Source organism: Emys orbicularis, chromosome 12 (assembly GCF_028017835.1).
Source record: "Emys orbicularis isolate rEmyOrb1 chromosome 12, rEmyOrb1.hap1, whole genome shotgun sequence".
Classification (NCBI taxonomy): Eukaryota; Metazoa; Chordata; order Testudines; family Emydidae; genus Emys; species Emys orbicularis.
This window is the reverse complement of record NC_088694.1, coordinates 45148961-45165577: the sequence shown is the minus strand read 5'-3', so window position 1 is coordinate 45165577 and position 16617 is coordinate 45148961. Positions and strand designations below refer to the sequence as shown.

The 16617-nt window shown below is 42.9% G+C and overlaps 1 protein-coding gene and 2 pseudogenes across 1 annotated transcript; all 3 read right to left on the bottom strand.

Moving 5' to 3' along the window:
• Positions 1–589: 589 nt before the first annotated feature.
• LOC135886306 (olfactory receptor 12D1-like) lies at positions 590–1204 on the bottom strand (annotated as a pseudogene).
• Positions 1205–2556: 1352 nt separating this feature from the next.
• Positions 2557–3507, bottom strand: LOC135886305 (olfactory receptor 12D1-like; annotated as a pseudogene).
• Positions 3508–10987: 7480 nt separating this feature from the next.
• Positions 10988–11929, bottom strand: LOC135886304 (olfactory receptor 12D1-like). Its single transcript, XM_065414116.1, has 2 exons — positions 11318–11929; positions 10988–11251 (listed from the first exon to the last, which is right to left on the bottom strand). The coding sequence occupies exons 1-2, from the start codon at positions 11927–11929 to the stop codon at positions 10988–10990; spliced, it is 876 nt and encodes a 291-aa protein (XP_065270188.1).
• Positions 11930–16617: the final 4688 nt, after the last annotated feature.

Genomic DNA, 16617 nt, shown 5'->3' with positions numbered 1-16617 from the left:
TGGGTGCCCAAATCACATTGAAATTCAGTTGCCTATGATCTCTATTTTTATCCATCTCTGTTCTGTAGCCCTTCAGGAGTGAGACCTTGGGAGCGAGACGTCTGCATGTTCTATATTATATATCTGCTGATAGATCACATGTAGGTAATTATAGACTATGATCGAATCACCCCTTAACCTTTTCTTGCTTCAAATAAACAGATTTAGATCCTTGTCTCTATCACTATAAGGCATGTTTTCCAATCCTTCAATCATTCAGATCCGAAGAGCATATGTGGGTTTTGCCAACAGGGATCTGTATAAAGGTCAAACATTCCATTCAACATTTGTTTTAAAAAGTGGTTAGTTTTGACATCTTCAGCCTGATCTTCACCAAGCAGGATGAAAAATGCAAATACTGTTTCATTTTTAATACCCATGTTATGTTTTGATGACGAGTGTGTGTGATTTTTACATTTCTTAAATCTAAAGGTTTATAAATCCAGTCAAAATGAAAATCTGTCATAACCTTCTGTATATCATCACTAGCATCCCCGTTAATAAAAATAACAATTCATAATAATGGTTCCCAAGTAGAGTTGGTCTAAACTTATCCATCGTTTTTTTTTAAATTTGTACTGCTCAGGTTGAGGCGGGTGCTGCTGCAGGCCAGGCTCAGCAGGGGCTTGATGTCACAGAAAAAGTGGTGGACACGGTTGCGGCCGCAGAAGTGCAGTCTGGAGGTCATGACCGTGTGCAGCAGGGCGTGTAGGAAGCCGGTGGTCCAGGTGGCTGCTGCCAGGAGCAGGCAGACCTGTGGGTTCATGACAAGCATGTAGCGAAGCGGGTTGCAGATGGCCACATAGCGGTCATAGGCCATGACAGCCAGAAGAATGACCTCACTGCTGCCCAGGAAGTGGAAGAAATGAAGCTGGGAGAGGCAGTCAGTGAAGGAAATGATCTGGTACCCTGAGAGGAAACCAGCCAGCATCTTGGGCACGGTGACTGTTGAGTAGAAGATGTCCAGACAAGAGAGGTTGCCCAAGAAGAAGTACATGGGGGTGTGAAGCCGCGGTTAAACCATTATCATGGCCATGATGGCCCCATTCCCCAGCATGCTGGCCAAGTACAGCATCAGGAAGAGAATGAAGAGGAAGCACCACAGCTCCTGGAGGTTGGTCAGGCCTAGAAGGATGAACTCGCTCATCTCCGTCTGGTTCTCCATTACTGGAATATACAAGAAAAGGAGACAGAGTAGCTGCAGGGTGTCTCGTATCGTTCCACACGAGGAGTAGAGCTGAAAGTTTTCTCTTTGTGAATACAAATTTTAAATGAATAATTTAAAAAAAAATTAATTTTTTTGAAATGTACTTCAGCATCCTCTTAGTTCGATAGAATTAGAGAATCAGTTATTATACTGGAGCTAGAAAATGTTTTCCCTACATTTTTAAAAGGCCTTAGAGGTGATCCAGGGAATTACAGACTAGTAAGACTAACATATGAGCCTGGTAAAGGGGTTGAAAGAATAATTACAGATAGATTAATAAAAGACCCAGAGGATCATGATATGATAGTGTCTAAGCAGCACAGATTTTGCAAAGGCAAATTGGGTCTCCCTTATCCGTTAGATTATGTGAATGTGTGACCGAAACAGTAGATAAAGAAGAATGGGTTGACATTTATTTAGACCTTCAAAATTCCTTTATGTGCCTCACAATAGGCTATGAAAGGATCTCTGAGGTCATGGGGTGAGCAGCAAAGTATGAGAGATAACAAAAGGCAGCATTAAAGGTCCAATTTTCATTAGGTAACACGCTTAGCAGCTCTTCACTCTTTGGATCCATCCATTGGCTTCCCACTGGATATTGTATCAAAGCTCAGCTTCTAGGCACCAGTTGAAAAGCTCTAAGTAACTCTGCCTTTCCCTGTATATCCTCCCTCATATTTTTTTTTAATTTGTTTTAGGAAAAGCTGGGTTTTGACTCAACAAAATTGTTCATGGAACGTGTCTGCTTTCCTTTGAACAGTTCAATTTTTCATCAAAAAATTACAAACCCAAAACAAAACAAAAAAATCATTTAAAATCCCCCCCAATTTTCCCCCCACAGTTTTCAGCTGTATTCTTTTCAATATTTGGTTGTGAGAAACAAAAACATTTTTGGTTTTCAGGTTGTCAATAAGCAGTCAAACTTTTCCACTGAAAACTTAGCCAAAAATGACTCCCCCATACGATTTTCACTAAACTTTTCCATGCTGGGGAAAAAGAAATATCTGCCCACTGCTATTCACAACAGTAGATTTACTAAGCACAACCATAATAAAAACAATAACATCAATGATATTGTAGAATTCTAGCTATAGCTGTAATACAATTAATAATGACAATGGTCAATTAGAATGGTTCCGTAGAGTGTTATTTCCAGGCAATACTGTAATGCAAATAGTAAAATATCCAATACTTAATATGGTTCAATATAGTGTATTTTCAAGTGCATCTTGCAGGATTTTCCCTTACAATATACTGTCCATTTCTCCACTTCCCTTGATAATATCAGACATACTTTTTGAGTATTGTCTCTACATTATTAATTTTTTCCCAGGGAGAAGCTTTCTTCCCAGTGTTTTCCTCAGGGCAGATTTCACCTCCTGGTTCCTCAGGGTGTAGATCAGGGGGTTCAGAACTGGGGTGACAATGGTGTATATGAGGGTGATGATCATCTCCCTTTCTGAGGAGCCTCCCACGGAGTGTGTCATATAATTGAAGAGGACCGGCACATAGAGCAGTGCCACCACGGTGAGGTGGGAGGTGCAGGTGGAGAAGGACTTTCTCCTGCCGTCCCATGACTGGACCTTCAGAAAGAGGAAGGAGATGATGTAGAGGTAGGAGAGGAGTGTGATGATGAAGGGAGTCAGAGCGATGGTCCCAGTGACGATGTTGAGGAGGCTCAGGTTGAGGCGGGTGCTGCTGCAGGCCAGGCTCAGCAGGGGCTTGATGTCACAGAAAAAGTGGTGGACACGGTTGCGGCCGCAGAAGTGCAGTCTGGAGGTCATGACCGTGTGCAGCAGGGCGTGTAGGAAGCCGGTGGTCCAGGTGGCTGCTGCCAGGAGCAGGCAGACCTGTGGGTTCATGACAAGCATGTAGCGAAGCGGGTTGCAGATGGCCACATAACGGTCATAGGCCATGACAGCCAGAAGAATGACCTCACTGCTGCCCAGGAAGTGGAAGAAATGAAGCTGGGAGAGGCAGTCGGTGAAGGAAATGGTCTGGTACCCTGAGAGGAAACCAGCCAGCATCTTGGGCACGGTGACTGTTGAGTAGAAGATGTCCAGACAAGAGAGGTTGCCCAAGAAGAAGTACATGGGGGTGTGAAGCCGCGGTTAAACCATTATCATGGCCATGATGGCCCCATTCCCCAGCATGCTGGCCAAGTACAGCATCAGGAAGAGAATGAAGAGGAAGCACCACAGCTCCTGGAGGTTGGTCAGGCCTAGAAGGATGAACTCGCTCATCTCCGTCTGGTTCTCCATTACTGGAATATACAAGAAAAGGAGACAGAATAGCTGAAGGGTGTCTCGTATCGTTCCACACGAGGAGTAGAGCTGAAAGTTTTCTCTTTGTGAATACAAATTTTAAATGAATAATTTAAAAAAAATAATTAATTTTTTTGAAATGTACTTCAGCATCCTCTTAGTTCGATAGAATCAGAGAATCAGTTATTATACTGGAGCTAGCAAATGTTTTCCCTACATTTTTAAAAGGCCTTAGAGGTGATCCAGGGAATTACAGACTAGTAAGACTAACATATGAGCCTGGTAAAGGGGTTGAAAGAATAATTACAGATAGATTAATAAAAGACCCAGAGGATCACGATATGATAGTGTCTAAGCAGCACAGATTTTGCAAAGAAAAATTGACATTTATTTAGAACTTAAAAATTCCTTTATGTGCCTCACAATAGGCTATGAAAGGATCGCTGAGGTCATGGGGTGAGCAGCAAAGTATGAGAGATAACAAAGGGCAGCATTAAAGGTCCAATTTTCATTAGGTAACACGCTTAGCAGCTCTTCACTCTTTGGATCCATCCATTGGCTTCCCACTGGATATTGTATCAAAGCTCAGCTTCTAGGCACCAGTTGAAAAGCTCTAAGTAACTCTGCCTTTCCCTGTATATCCTCCCTTGTCATGCTTTCTGTTGCCTCCAGTTCCTTCCACTCCATCAATGCTCTCCCAGTTCATAGTCCTTCTGTTTGTCCTGTTCTCACACCGTGCCATATATGGTAAACCTCTGCAAACTCATCTGGAAATCCCCTATTCTGCCTGCATTTAAGTCCCTCTCACAGCCCCATTTCTGCTGTGTTGCCCGCCGTGATCAAACCTGACTTGTGCATACACTAAAAAGTTGGAGAGGGTGCAGAAAAGAACCACAAAAAATTATTTGATAAAATGCCTTACCGTGAGGGCTTGTCTACACTAAAGCTGTATGTTGACCTAAGTTATGCAGGCCAAGACTATAACAGGGTTCAAAAAAGCACTAGATAAATTCATGGAGGATAGGTCCATCAATGGCTATTAGCCAGTATGGGCAGGGATGGTGTCTCTAGCCTCTGTTTGCCAGAAGCTGGGAATGAGTGACAGGGGATGGATCACTTGATGATTACCTGTTCTGTTCATTCCCTCTCGGGCACCTGGCATTGGCCACTATCAGAAGACAGGATACTGGGCTAAATGGACCTTTGGCCTGACCCAGTATGGCCGTTCTTATATATGTTACATACCTGAAGTCGACATAACTTAGGTCAATTTACAGTGGTGATCCAGATTGGAGACTAGAGCCACTGGGTAAATGGCAGAGTTTACACAATAAAACAGAAAATTTCAAAATAATTCCTTTTCGGCAGGTTTCGAAAAGGAGCAGTTTATCATTTATTTCAGTTTTCTGTGATTTTTTTTATTTCTCCTCCCCTCCACCTGTTTTCTCTTCTTCCCTCCCATAACTTTTCCACAGAAAAAGAGAAGTAATATGTAAAACTGGGTGAAAATGAAAATATAATTAAAAAAAAATTGAGATGTTTAACAAAAATAAAACAACTTAGATACATTTTTTTTGCACAGAAATTTCCGTTTTTTGAAAATACAGTAGAACTTCATAGTTACAAACACCAGAGTTACGAGCTGATTGGTCAACCACATACCTCATTTGGAACCAGGAGTATGCAATCATACAGCAGTAAAGGCAAAAAAATAATAATAAAAAAAGGAAAGTATAGTACAGTACGGTATTATACGTAAGCTACTAAAATAAAGGGAAAACAGCATTTTTCTTCTGCATAGTAAAGTTTCAAAACTGTATCAATGTTCCACTGTAAACTTTTGAAAGAACAACCATAACATTTTGTTCAGTTACTCACGTTTCAGAATTTTTAACAACCTCCATTCCCAAGGTGTTTGCAACTCTGAGGTTCTACTGTAGATCTTTTTTGTATGAAAATTTGTATGAAAATGTTTCTCATCCAAATAGTTCAACCCGCTCTCTTGCAGAGTCCAGGTGAAATTGCCATATCAGTGCAGAATCATCATCATTGTTGTTACGGTCACCTCCCACATTTCTTTGTAGATTTGTATTTTCACTACAGCAATGGGGAAGCAGGTGCCCAACTCCCACTGACATTCAATGGGACGTACTTGGGTGTCTAATTTTCTAGTCCCTAAACCTAATCTTAATTTGCTGTGCACTGCACCAGTCTCATTGGTATGGAGGCAGCCCAGCAAATAAGGGACCTAACTGTGTTAAGGTATCTCCCATAATCTTGTCTGAGGGCAGTGGTTTTCAATATATGGTACATGGACCCCTGGGGGTCCACAGACTATGTCTAATATTTCCAAAAAGGTACACACCTCCATTCCAAATTTTTAGGGGTCTGCAAATGAAAAAAAGTTAGTTCGGCCTACAGGAGTGTAAGTTACAGCACTCTCTAGCATGATTGGTTGTAAATGCTCCATGTACACCCTGCAAGTGTGAACTAAAATGTACTTGATTTGCATTTGCACTCACATGGTACTCACAGGACAATTACAGCCTAGCATACTACTGTACACTGCAATTCATGCCCCCGTAGACCAAAACACGGGGCCGTGAAGACAAGCTCTTACTCAGCCTCTCCTTTTTATAATGTACTTGATGGAAAGAACGAAAGAAAGAACGAAAGAAAGAACGAAAGAAAGAAAGAAAGAAAGAAAGAAAGAAATCAGTAATTCCAAACACCGGGAACATACTTGTATTTGTGGATTTAGAAAACTAGGAGGCGATTGCCTGCTATTTCCATCCAGCACCTACCTGAGTGAGACTGGTCCTCTTTCTAGATGAGTTGTTTCAACAGTGACAGGTGACAAAGTGTGTTGTGGGGAAATTGCAGGAATTTCAGTCAGCTCAAAGCATATGAGAGGAGTGAGCCCTGGTTGTTCTGAAAACCTTTGATGACTGAGCAGGCAAGAAACCTTTTTATTATGTCCACATTCCATGGAGTACCCGTGGTGTCATCAGGGAAGCAAGATTTCCATTCAGTGGATGGCTCCTCTGGGACAGGATCCATGCACCAATGGAGAGTTACTGAATGAATGAACAAGCCAAGTGTTCCTTCAAGAAACTGGGATCGGCATAGATGAGCTGGTTGAACGGTAAAAAACAAACAAGAAGATTACAGCCCTGGCTGAGTCCCCCAAGCACATGCTTTGAAATCAGTTGGGTCTAAGCAGAGTCCAGACATAGTCTCTAGTTCTGGCCCTTACTCAGTATCACTCCAACCTTTGTTAATAAACTCGTTGTTTTATTAGAAGTAGATCTCAGTGCTGTAACATTAAGCAAAGTGTGACTGCATAGGTCAGGGGCCGGCAACCTTTCAGAAGTGTTGTGCCAAGTCTTCATTTATTCACTCTAATTTAAGGTTTTGCGTGCCAGTCATACATTGTAACATTTTTAGAAGGTCTCTTTCTATAAGTCTATAATATATAACTAAACTATTGTTGTATATAAAATAAACAAGGTTTTTAAAATGTTTAAGAAGCTTCATTTAAAATTAAATTAAAATGCAGAGCCCCCCAGACCAGTGGCCAGGACCCAGGCAGTGTGAGTGCCACTGAAAATCAGCTTGAGTGCCATCTGTGGCCCGTGTGCCATAGGTTGCCTACCCCTGGCATAGCTAGATCTTTGGTGGCAGCAGACTTGATAATTACTGTGAGCATCCAGTGGCAGGGGCTGGATACTGCAGAGAGCATTTCAAGGCCTCAGAGGTTGGGATGTAACCTACACTGAGAAGGTGAGGTCTGCAGAGATCTGGAGGACAGAGGCTGTTGGTTTCCAGGAGCGGAACCACAGCAGGCATAGACAAAGATTGCTTCATTCTAAGGGCAGGCAGTGGCAAGGCATCTCAGAGCCTTTAGTATCTCTGGGAAGTGCCACACACAAAGGTCAGCGGGGGATACAATTTTTTTTGGTGAGGTGTCCCATTATACCCAAATATGTCAGTGGTTAGAGCACTCATCTGGGATGTGGGAGACCCACAGCCCTGGATCCCCACCCCAGCTAATTTGGAGGTGGGTCTATGTGACACTACACCCCATATTCATTATAGTGGTATCATTATGATAGTTTAAGACATAATTATGATGCATCCTGTACCAAATGTGTCATGTGAGGTGTCTATAAAAAAGGTATGATTTGCTGAATATGATTATCCCCAAGGCTGGGGAGCTGGGAAGCTGGCTGGGAGCCCCCTGTTTGTCCATGAGTGGGTTACATAAAGCACTCAGTTAACTCAATTGTGTGTGTGGAACCACCTGCTGTCATGTTGGGTGATAACAGGGCCTGGAAAGGATGGCTGAGTCACCAGAAGAGCAGTGTGAGAACCCAGATGAATTGTTAGGGGGCACAATGCTAACTGCTCCAAGGGTGACAACCCATCACAGTCTGAAACCCATTTCTCTTGGCTCCCAGTAGAATGCCCTAACCACCAGGCTATTGGGTGGGATGAGGTCTCTTTCTGGTTTTGTTTGTGTGAGGAAGGGCTGAGCTGGTATGACCCACCCAACCTGGATTACACAAGTACCCATGATAATTCCATTTTAGAGCAGGAATAGCTAGCAGGTCCAGTCTGTTTTGACCATGAAACTCCGACCTGTGGTTAATACCACATCAGATAAATATGCAAATTGGGACAGTCATGGATGCCCGTACCCTGAATTGCTCCAGTTTGGAAGAAAGAAACCATGGTGTAGCAAAGGGACTCAGACTAAAAAAAATCTAGATATTTATAAGAGGACAATTTGAGGGTTATTGAAGACTCCTCATAAATCTAAACACAAGCTTCTTATTACAGCAACACACAGGTACTATGAAAACAAACAAATAATAGTATTTAACATATAGATTTTTTCAGTACCAGACCGTACACAGGCCACAAATCCTATGCATTTATAACATGTAGCACTGATTTGGAATTAATTTCACCACACCGTCCTGAGCTGAACAAGCAGCAAAAGCCTAGTTCTTTGAATAGGCATGTGTCCTTATCCTTGGGCTCATCTTCTTGCTTCAATTTGTAAAAGCAGGCCTGTGAGCATCAGTCTTCCCTGTAAACCCATATGCACCCCCCTCTGCCAGTTGGCATCAAGAAATCCCTGGGTTACCGATTCTTCCACAGAGAATCCATCAGGTACTGAAGGCAAATGGCTTGCTGCTCCTGGCACTGACTCATTAAGAGACACCTGAGCCATTGACTCTGGTGTCCTCTCAGGGATTGTTGGGTCTGGATAATTCTTTGACATAGCAGTCTTTCCTGATCACTGCAGGTCACATTGGAATTATATCAGATGCTTACCCTGTGGCTAGCGACTTATTCTGCCTGCATTGCTCTCCCGTTTGCTTCAGTGTGAAGATCCTCATAGAATACCAGGGCTGGAAAGGACCGAGGTCATCTAGTCCAACCCACTGCTCAAAGCAGGACCAATCCCCAGACAGATTTTTACCCCAGATCCCTAAATGGCCCCCTCAAGGATTCAACTCACAAGCCTGGGTTTTGCAGGCCAATGCTCAAACCACTGAGCTATCCCTCTCCCCAAATGCCTTCTATATTGTCTGCACTGGGTTGCTTGACCATGTCATCATGTGCCTCTGGCTAATTACCTCCCCCTTCCACAGAACCATCTCCAGATCCCCACCACCACATGTTACTGGCAGCCAGGAAGATGCCCATGCTACCACCAGAGCTGTGCTCCTGGCATGGGTCCTGTTCAAGTCTCCATGTACCCTTCCAAGCATTGCACCACCCTTGTTCTCCAGGTACTCTGAGTCATCACTGGACTCTCAAGCTGACTCTTGGGTTTCCCGATACCGAGTGCCTAGAGCTTACTCATAGAATCATAGAATTGTCCCCAGCACTTTGGCAGTACTAAACATTATCTAGACCATCCCTGTCAGGTGTTTGTCTAACCTGTTTTTATAAACCTTCAATGACAGATATTTGACAACCTCCCTCGGTAATTTGTTCTAGTGTTTAACCACCCTGACAGGAAGTTTTTTCCCAATGTCTAACCTAAATCTTCCTTGCTGAAATGTAAGCCCATTACTTCTTGTCCTGTCCTCTGTGGTTCCAGAGAACAATTAATCACTTACCTCTTTATAACAACCTTTTACATACTTGAAAACTGTTATCATTTTCCCCCCTCAATCTTCTCTTCTACAGACTAAACAAACCCAGTCTTTTTCAACCTTTCCACATAGGTCATGTTTTCTAGACTTTTAGTCATTTTTGTTTCTCTCTTGTGGACTTTCTCCAATTTGATGGAGATGCCTACATGCCTTTGTGGATCTAGTCCAAAGCCTTCTCTGGGAGGAGCCTCAACTGTAGAAGAAGCTCCACCCGTCTCTCTTCCTTTTAGATCCAAAATAGCCCTGTTCTGTTGTCCCTCATGGCACATTGCAAGGAACAACTATTTGTGTGTGCTACTGAGGGAACATGGGTGGGGACCTGTGGGGGCTTGATATAGGTTAGATCTGTGTGGGATCTCGATGTTTTGTAGGGCTTGAGATCTGCAGTCTGTTGGGGGATGAATTTGTTATTCAACTGTATGTAAAGGCTGAAATTTTCAAATGTACTTAAGGGTGTCCAACTCTCATTAACAGCGAGTGGGATTTGAGTGTCTTACTGCACCAAACCCTTTGAAAATCCCAGACTCCACCTACAGATGCAAATGAAGAAGGCTTCTTAAAAGAGATGAGTGAATTGTTCCATCAAAACTTTTCTGATGGAAAATGGGTTTTTCAACATTCTTTTTTTTTTTGACAAAACTAAAACTTTTGTGCTAATTGTCTGCTTTTCTCAAAAAAAAAAAAATCCCCTGGGAAACCAACACCCCTGAAACAGAAAAATCCATGGTTCTAGGCAGTACACTTTTGAGTTTTGGCAATTTTCATTTCTTCCATGAACAATTAAGATTTTCTCCTGAAAATTCTGGCAAATGATTTGTTTGTTTCTTTTTGTCAAACAAAAAGATTCCCCATCAATTTCCAGCATATTTTTTATTTCCATCCAGGCTTCTTATTCCCTAAGGTCAAATTTCTGCTGCCCAGTGCACAACTACTGTCAAGGGTGAATTCTCTGTAACTTGAAGTCTTTAAACCATGATTTGAGGACTTCAGTTACTTCGCCAGAGTTTGGGGTCTATTACAGGAGTGGGTAGGTGAGGTTCTGTTGCCTGCATTGTGCTGGAGGTCAGACGAGATCATCACAATGGTCCCTTCTGACATTAAAGTCTATGAACTCTCCCTTACTATTAACCTCCATTTTCCAGTTTAGGAAGGTTATCTACAGCCTATTTCCCAGTGCCCAATGCATAGTGATTCCCTACAAACTAATGGCCAGCTCCCAGTGCACAATAGACTCGATGAGAGAAAGCACATTGTATTGTCCATTACCCACTCTTGTTCTCAGCCTCAAAGACAGAGAAAAACATTCAGTTTTTTCGTGTCCTTCCAGGTAATAGTTTTCTTCCTACCGCTTTCCTCAGGGCAGATTTCACCTCCTGGTTCCTCAGGGTGTAGATCAGGGGGTTCAGAACTGGGGTGACGATGCTGTACATGAGGGTGGCTATCATGTCCCTATCTTGGGAGTCCCCATGAGAGGGCAGTACATAGTTAAAGATAATGGGCACATATTGTAAAATCACCACCGTGAGGTGGGAGGTGCAGGTGGAGAAGGCCTTCCTCCTGCTCTGTACCTTCAGGAGGAGGAAGGAGATGATGTAGAGGTAGGAGAGGAGTATAAGTATGAATGGGCCTATCACGATGCCTCCAGTGACGATGTTGAGGAGGCTCAGGTTGAGGCGGGTGCTGCTGCAGGCCAGGCTCAGCAGGGGTTTGATGTCACAGAAGAAGTGGTGGACATGATTGGGGCCACAGAAATGCAGCCGGGAGGTCATGACCGTGTGCATCAGGGCGTGCAGGAAACCACTGGACCAGGTGGCCACTGCCAGGAGCAGGCAGACCCGTGGGTTCATGACCAGCCTGTAACGCAGTGGGTTGCAGATGGCCACATAGCGGTCGTAGGCCATGACGGCCAACAGCACGGCCTCGCTGCTGCCAAGGAAGTGGAAGAAATGGAGCTGGACCAGGCAGCCGGTGAAGGAGATGATCTGATGTCTCGAGAGGAAGCCAGCCAGCATCTTGGGTATGGTGACCGTGGAGAAGCAGATGTCTAGGCAGGAGAGGTTGCCCAAGAAGAAGTACATGGGGGTGTGGAGCCGGGTCTCGGCCAGCACCACGGCCATGATAGCCCCATTCCCCAGCACACTGGCCATGTAAAGAAGCAGGAAGAGAGCGAAGAGGAAGCACTGCAGCTCCTGGAGCTTGGTTAGACCCAGGAGGATGAACTCGCTCACCTCCGTCTGGTTCTCCATCGCTGCAGGGGGAAGAGGAAATGCCATAATAGAAAGAAATGCAGCAATCCCCATCGTTTTTATTTCTATATGCACCTTCCATCTAAGGGCCCCACAGTGCCTGCCAGTTATTAATTAACACTTCCCATGGCTGCTCTGGGGTAACATCCCAATTTCACAGATGGAATAATGGGGCTAAGAGGGATAATGTGCAGTGTATATTTATATCTACATTGTGCTATTGAGGACTGTATTGGAATTGCAAGGTTACAATTTAAGTGTGTTTGAGTGTGAAGGTGCTTTTCTTGTCATGCTCACATGCTGGGGGAGAGGGCTCAGTAGGAAAGTATAAGAGAGGTAGCTCAAAATACAGTGTGGTGACTTGTGCGTCTCTGCCTCAGGGAGCAGCCTGTTTTTTCTCTCTTTGTTTTTGGATTATTGTATGTAGTCATTCTACATTCGAAGAAATAAAATAGTGGTATGTTGCAACTTAATAAAGCTAGCTAAGGAGGTCACTGGATATCTAATATTGATTTTCCTTAACTTTTGGGACACTGGGTTAGTTCCAGAAGATTGGAAGAAATCTATCGATGGGCACATTCTTAAAAAAAGATAAACGGGATGACCCGTGTAACTATAGGTCTATCAGTCTGACATAATTTCCAGGCATGGAGTGGCTGATACAAGACTTGATTAATAAATAATCAAATGGGGATAGCATAATTTATTCCAATCCATGTGGGTTTATGGAAAATAGATAGATTGATAGATAGCACAATTTTGGCCGATAAAAGAAATAGAATTCATGCAATATACTTAGACTTCTGTAAGGCGTTTGATCTGGTAATGCAAAACAATTTGATTAAAAAATTAGAAAGAGACAAATTTAGTATGGCATACATTGAATGGATTACAGACTGGCTAAATGATAGGTCTCAGAATCTCACAGTAAACAGGGAATTACGACCAAACAGGTGTGCTTTTAATGGGATCCCGTAGGGCTAAATTCTTGTCCATATGCTGTTGAATATTTTTATCAATGACCTGGAAGAAAACATAAAGTTTTCAGATGACACAAAAATTGGGGGGTGTTGCACGTTTTAATTTAATAATGATTCAAGATTGTCAAATAACAGGCACAAATGGCATTATTTAATCTAAGATTATTAATCAGAGATTAATACAGTACTATGCAGAATACAGAAAGTATAGACACTTTACCATCCCCTGTTGATGGTGAAGAAAAGGTAGTTGGGCCCTAACTCTGTACTTGATAGAATGCTGACAGTGTTCATACCCAATCTAACTTTGCTTTTATAGGGTGTCAGACAACTAAACTCCTTTTTGTCGGGAAAATCCTTTCCCGAGCTTAACTCCACCATGTGTTCTGTTTTCCTAATTACTGATAGACTTTCTTTTATGGTTCTTGGTTTACCTGACTGACGAGTAAAAAGGAATCTCTAACCCGGACATTATTACTAAGAGCTGTGACAACCAACAGTTCTCAATGAATTAAAAACATCTTTCAAAGGGCATTACTTTCCTCCATGACAAAACCCCTGTGCAAATACAAGTATCCCTTATCAACCAGCCAGTTTGCTTTATAACATATATTTGTACATATTTTCATTAGTTTGAGTGGGTTTTTTCCCTACACACCTGGACTGTATTAGTAAAGACAGGGTAAAAATGTTACATACATTCCATCATAAAAACCATTTTCCCTTCACACATCAGGTTAAATTGAAGGACAAGGAACTTTTTTTAGTTGATATATATATAGGACAAAAAATGTATAGATACACAACATGAAAAAGGCTTTTGGCTTTTAAAAGAATTCTCTGGGTTTAACGTACAAAAATCATAAAAAGCGGAGTTGTAAATAATGAAGAGGACAGGTTGCTGATACAGAATCATCTGGATCAGTTTGCAAACTGGGTGAATATGTAAGTTGCAAAGTCAAGCAAGATGGTATACTGTTGCCCGTGCAGCCATAATTCTGCCCCTTGTGCATCCGTCCAATGCACTGAACAGGACAGCTATCTTGTGGAACAAAATAGCATATGATCAAGCAATGAAAGAGAGTATCATAATGCATACGCACAAGGGGGCAGCGTTAAGGTTGCACAGCAGTTGTAGAATCTGGCATTTCCCAGCTGCTGAGTGTCGTATTTGACTTTGCAACTTAAATATTGTTCTTTTGTGCATTAATTCTTATTCTGTGCAGCTATAATAGCCTCCGTCATGCCGCCTCAGCAGGGTTTAACCCTGAACCCCGAGCTCTTACTACTTAAACTACACAACAAACTACATGAGCTGGCAGCAGACGGCTGCTAGTCAAGAGATGAGGGGACTGGAAGAAGTCAGGAGCTTCCCACTAGCTCATCTGCGTTGGGCTGCTCTTTCTACTCTGCTGTGGATGAAACAGATGTAGGGCATCTGTTACACAGCCAGGTTGGTGCTGGGTGCTAAATATGGATTATGGGCTGGAAGTTAGGCACCCATATCCTTGTGACTTTCAATATGAGGCTGGCACCGAGAGCCCTTAGGCCTTTTTGAAAGTCCCAGCCTATAAGCTTGTCTCAGTTTTGGGGGGTTATCTAGTGCCACATATCATCATAGTTTCTTTTGGTTCCTGTGATTGAACATCTTGGCCATGAGATAAACTGCCTGAAGGCAATGAATGCATCAGATCTGTTGGTCTGACAGCCCCTCTTTGCATGAATTTGTCTCCCATATCCTCCTCCCTTGCTTCCCCACACTCCCTCCTCTCAAACGAAAGTGTAACAGAAAAAACACAAGCCCTGATAAGAGGGCAAGATGAGAGAAGGACATTACCCACATGCTGCCTATGGTAGCACCTAGGCCCCGTTGTGCTAGGCACTGCAGAAACGCAGAGTGAGACAATCCCTGCCCTGAAGAACCAGCCTAAACAAACAAGACTGAGAAAGGGGAAACACGTTTTCCAAGGTCTTACACCAGCTAGTCATGGCAGAAGGGGGGAACAGACCCCAGCTCTCCTGATTTGTAACCCTGTGCTCTACTCACTGAGCCAGGCTGTCTTGCAAGCAAAGGAGTATGAGGCCCTTTGAAAATCTTACCCTTGGTGACTCTCTCATGCTGTTTCCTTAGAGCTCAGCAAGGGTGGTTTTGGTCCTTCTTTTAATGGAAACAATAACAATCGCTGGCAAGAAAGGGCACTGAGGAGAAATAGCAGGAATTTCTGTCTGTTCAGAAAGAAAGAGAAATGGGAGCTCCTATTGACTTGAATATCTGGATGGTTGTGCTGAATCTGTGGAACAAATGAGTCTTTTTATCATATTCACACCATGGGGGGAAACCGATTTCCATTCTCTGGATGGCTCCCGTGGGGCAGAATGTCTGAACAACAGGAGCGTTACTGGTCTGTGAATAACAAGCCAAGCGTTCCCTACAGAGATGAAAGTCAAGCATTATTGTACAGACAAGAGCTTCTGGGAAAATAAGTAAACAAAGCAGTTATCCTAAGGGAATTAAGTGCTCAAATCCCTTTGAATATATTTGAATATCCCAATCTAAAAAAATAAGACTCTGGTTTGCAAATATTGTGCCTTATTTTATTTATTTATTTATTTATTTACTAAAACCACTGAATTTGGTCCACCATGATTCTGTATGTAGTTCCTTGTGATTCCTGGTCCCATTCGGCCATGGAGGATTAAAGCAGATGTAGCAAATTAGATGCAGTTTGCCGAGGTTATAGTATCTATAAACACTTTGGCTAAAACCCCATCCTGGTTAAGTGGTGACATGAAGAAAGCAAAAATATTTTTTTTAAATGGAAAAATGAGGCAGTTGGTAGCAATCGATGTAAACTGGAAGTTCTGAATGAAGAAATTTCATAAGGAGATCTAGGAATAGAGGTGATTTACCATCTATAGACTTCATTGGTGAGATCGATATTTGAATTCTGCATACAGTTCTGGTTGGAGTGCATATTTTAAAAGGGATGTTGAAAATCTAGAGAGGGTTCAGAGAAGACCCATGAAATATATCTGAAGTCTGGAGAAACACTTTACAATGATAGCTTACTAAAGAGGAGATTGATAGAAGACTTGATTACACTGTAAACATTCCTTCATGAGGAGAAAATAGAATGGCTCTTTAAGCTAGTAGAGAAAGGCAGAACCAACCACTGGTATCTGAAGCAAAACAAATTAAAAGGAGAAATAAGGCACCCATTTCTAACAGTAAGGTTGATTAACCACAGGAACAAACACCAAAAGGGAAGTGGTGGATTCTCCTCTTTTGCATCTCAACCCCAAAAAAACAACCAGTGCTCAAGTGGGGCCTAAATGCTCTACTGGAACAGCATCCAGCACTTTTTCTGAGAACTGCAATGGCATTGTGGTACGTCTTTCAGGGGCACAAGGAAGGCTCTGAATGGAGTATTGGGGAAGTGTTGGGTCCACACCTCCCAGCCCACAGCATCAGAACTCAGGCAGGGGCTCCCCATTCAGCAGGGATGCTGATGCCCTGTCCTATTTTGTCCTGTGTGAATCATAGAATCATAGAATAGAATCATAGAATATCAGGGTTGGAAGGGACCTCAGGAGGTCATCTAGTCCAACCCCCTGCTCAAAGCAGGACCAATTCCCAACTAAATCATCCCAGCCAGGGCTTTGTCAAGCCGGGCCTTAAAAACCTCCAAGGAAGGAGACTCCACCACT

Excerpts from the sequence above, each read along its gene's own strand:
- LOC135886304 (XM_065414116.1), bottom strand. The coding sequence starts at position 11,929 with ATGGAGAACCAGACGGAGGTGAGCGAGTTCATCCTCCTGGGTCTAACC. Across the intron at positions 11,252-11,317 it reads ACATCGTCACTGGAGGCATC|GTACAGAGCAGGAGGAAGGC; the intron begins GTGATAGGCCCA and ends CTCCTCCTGAAG.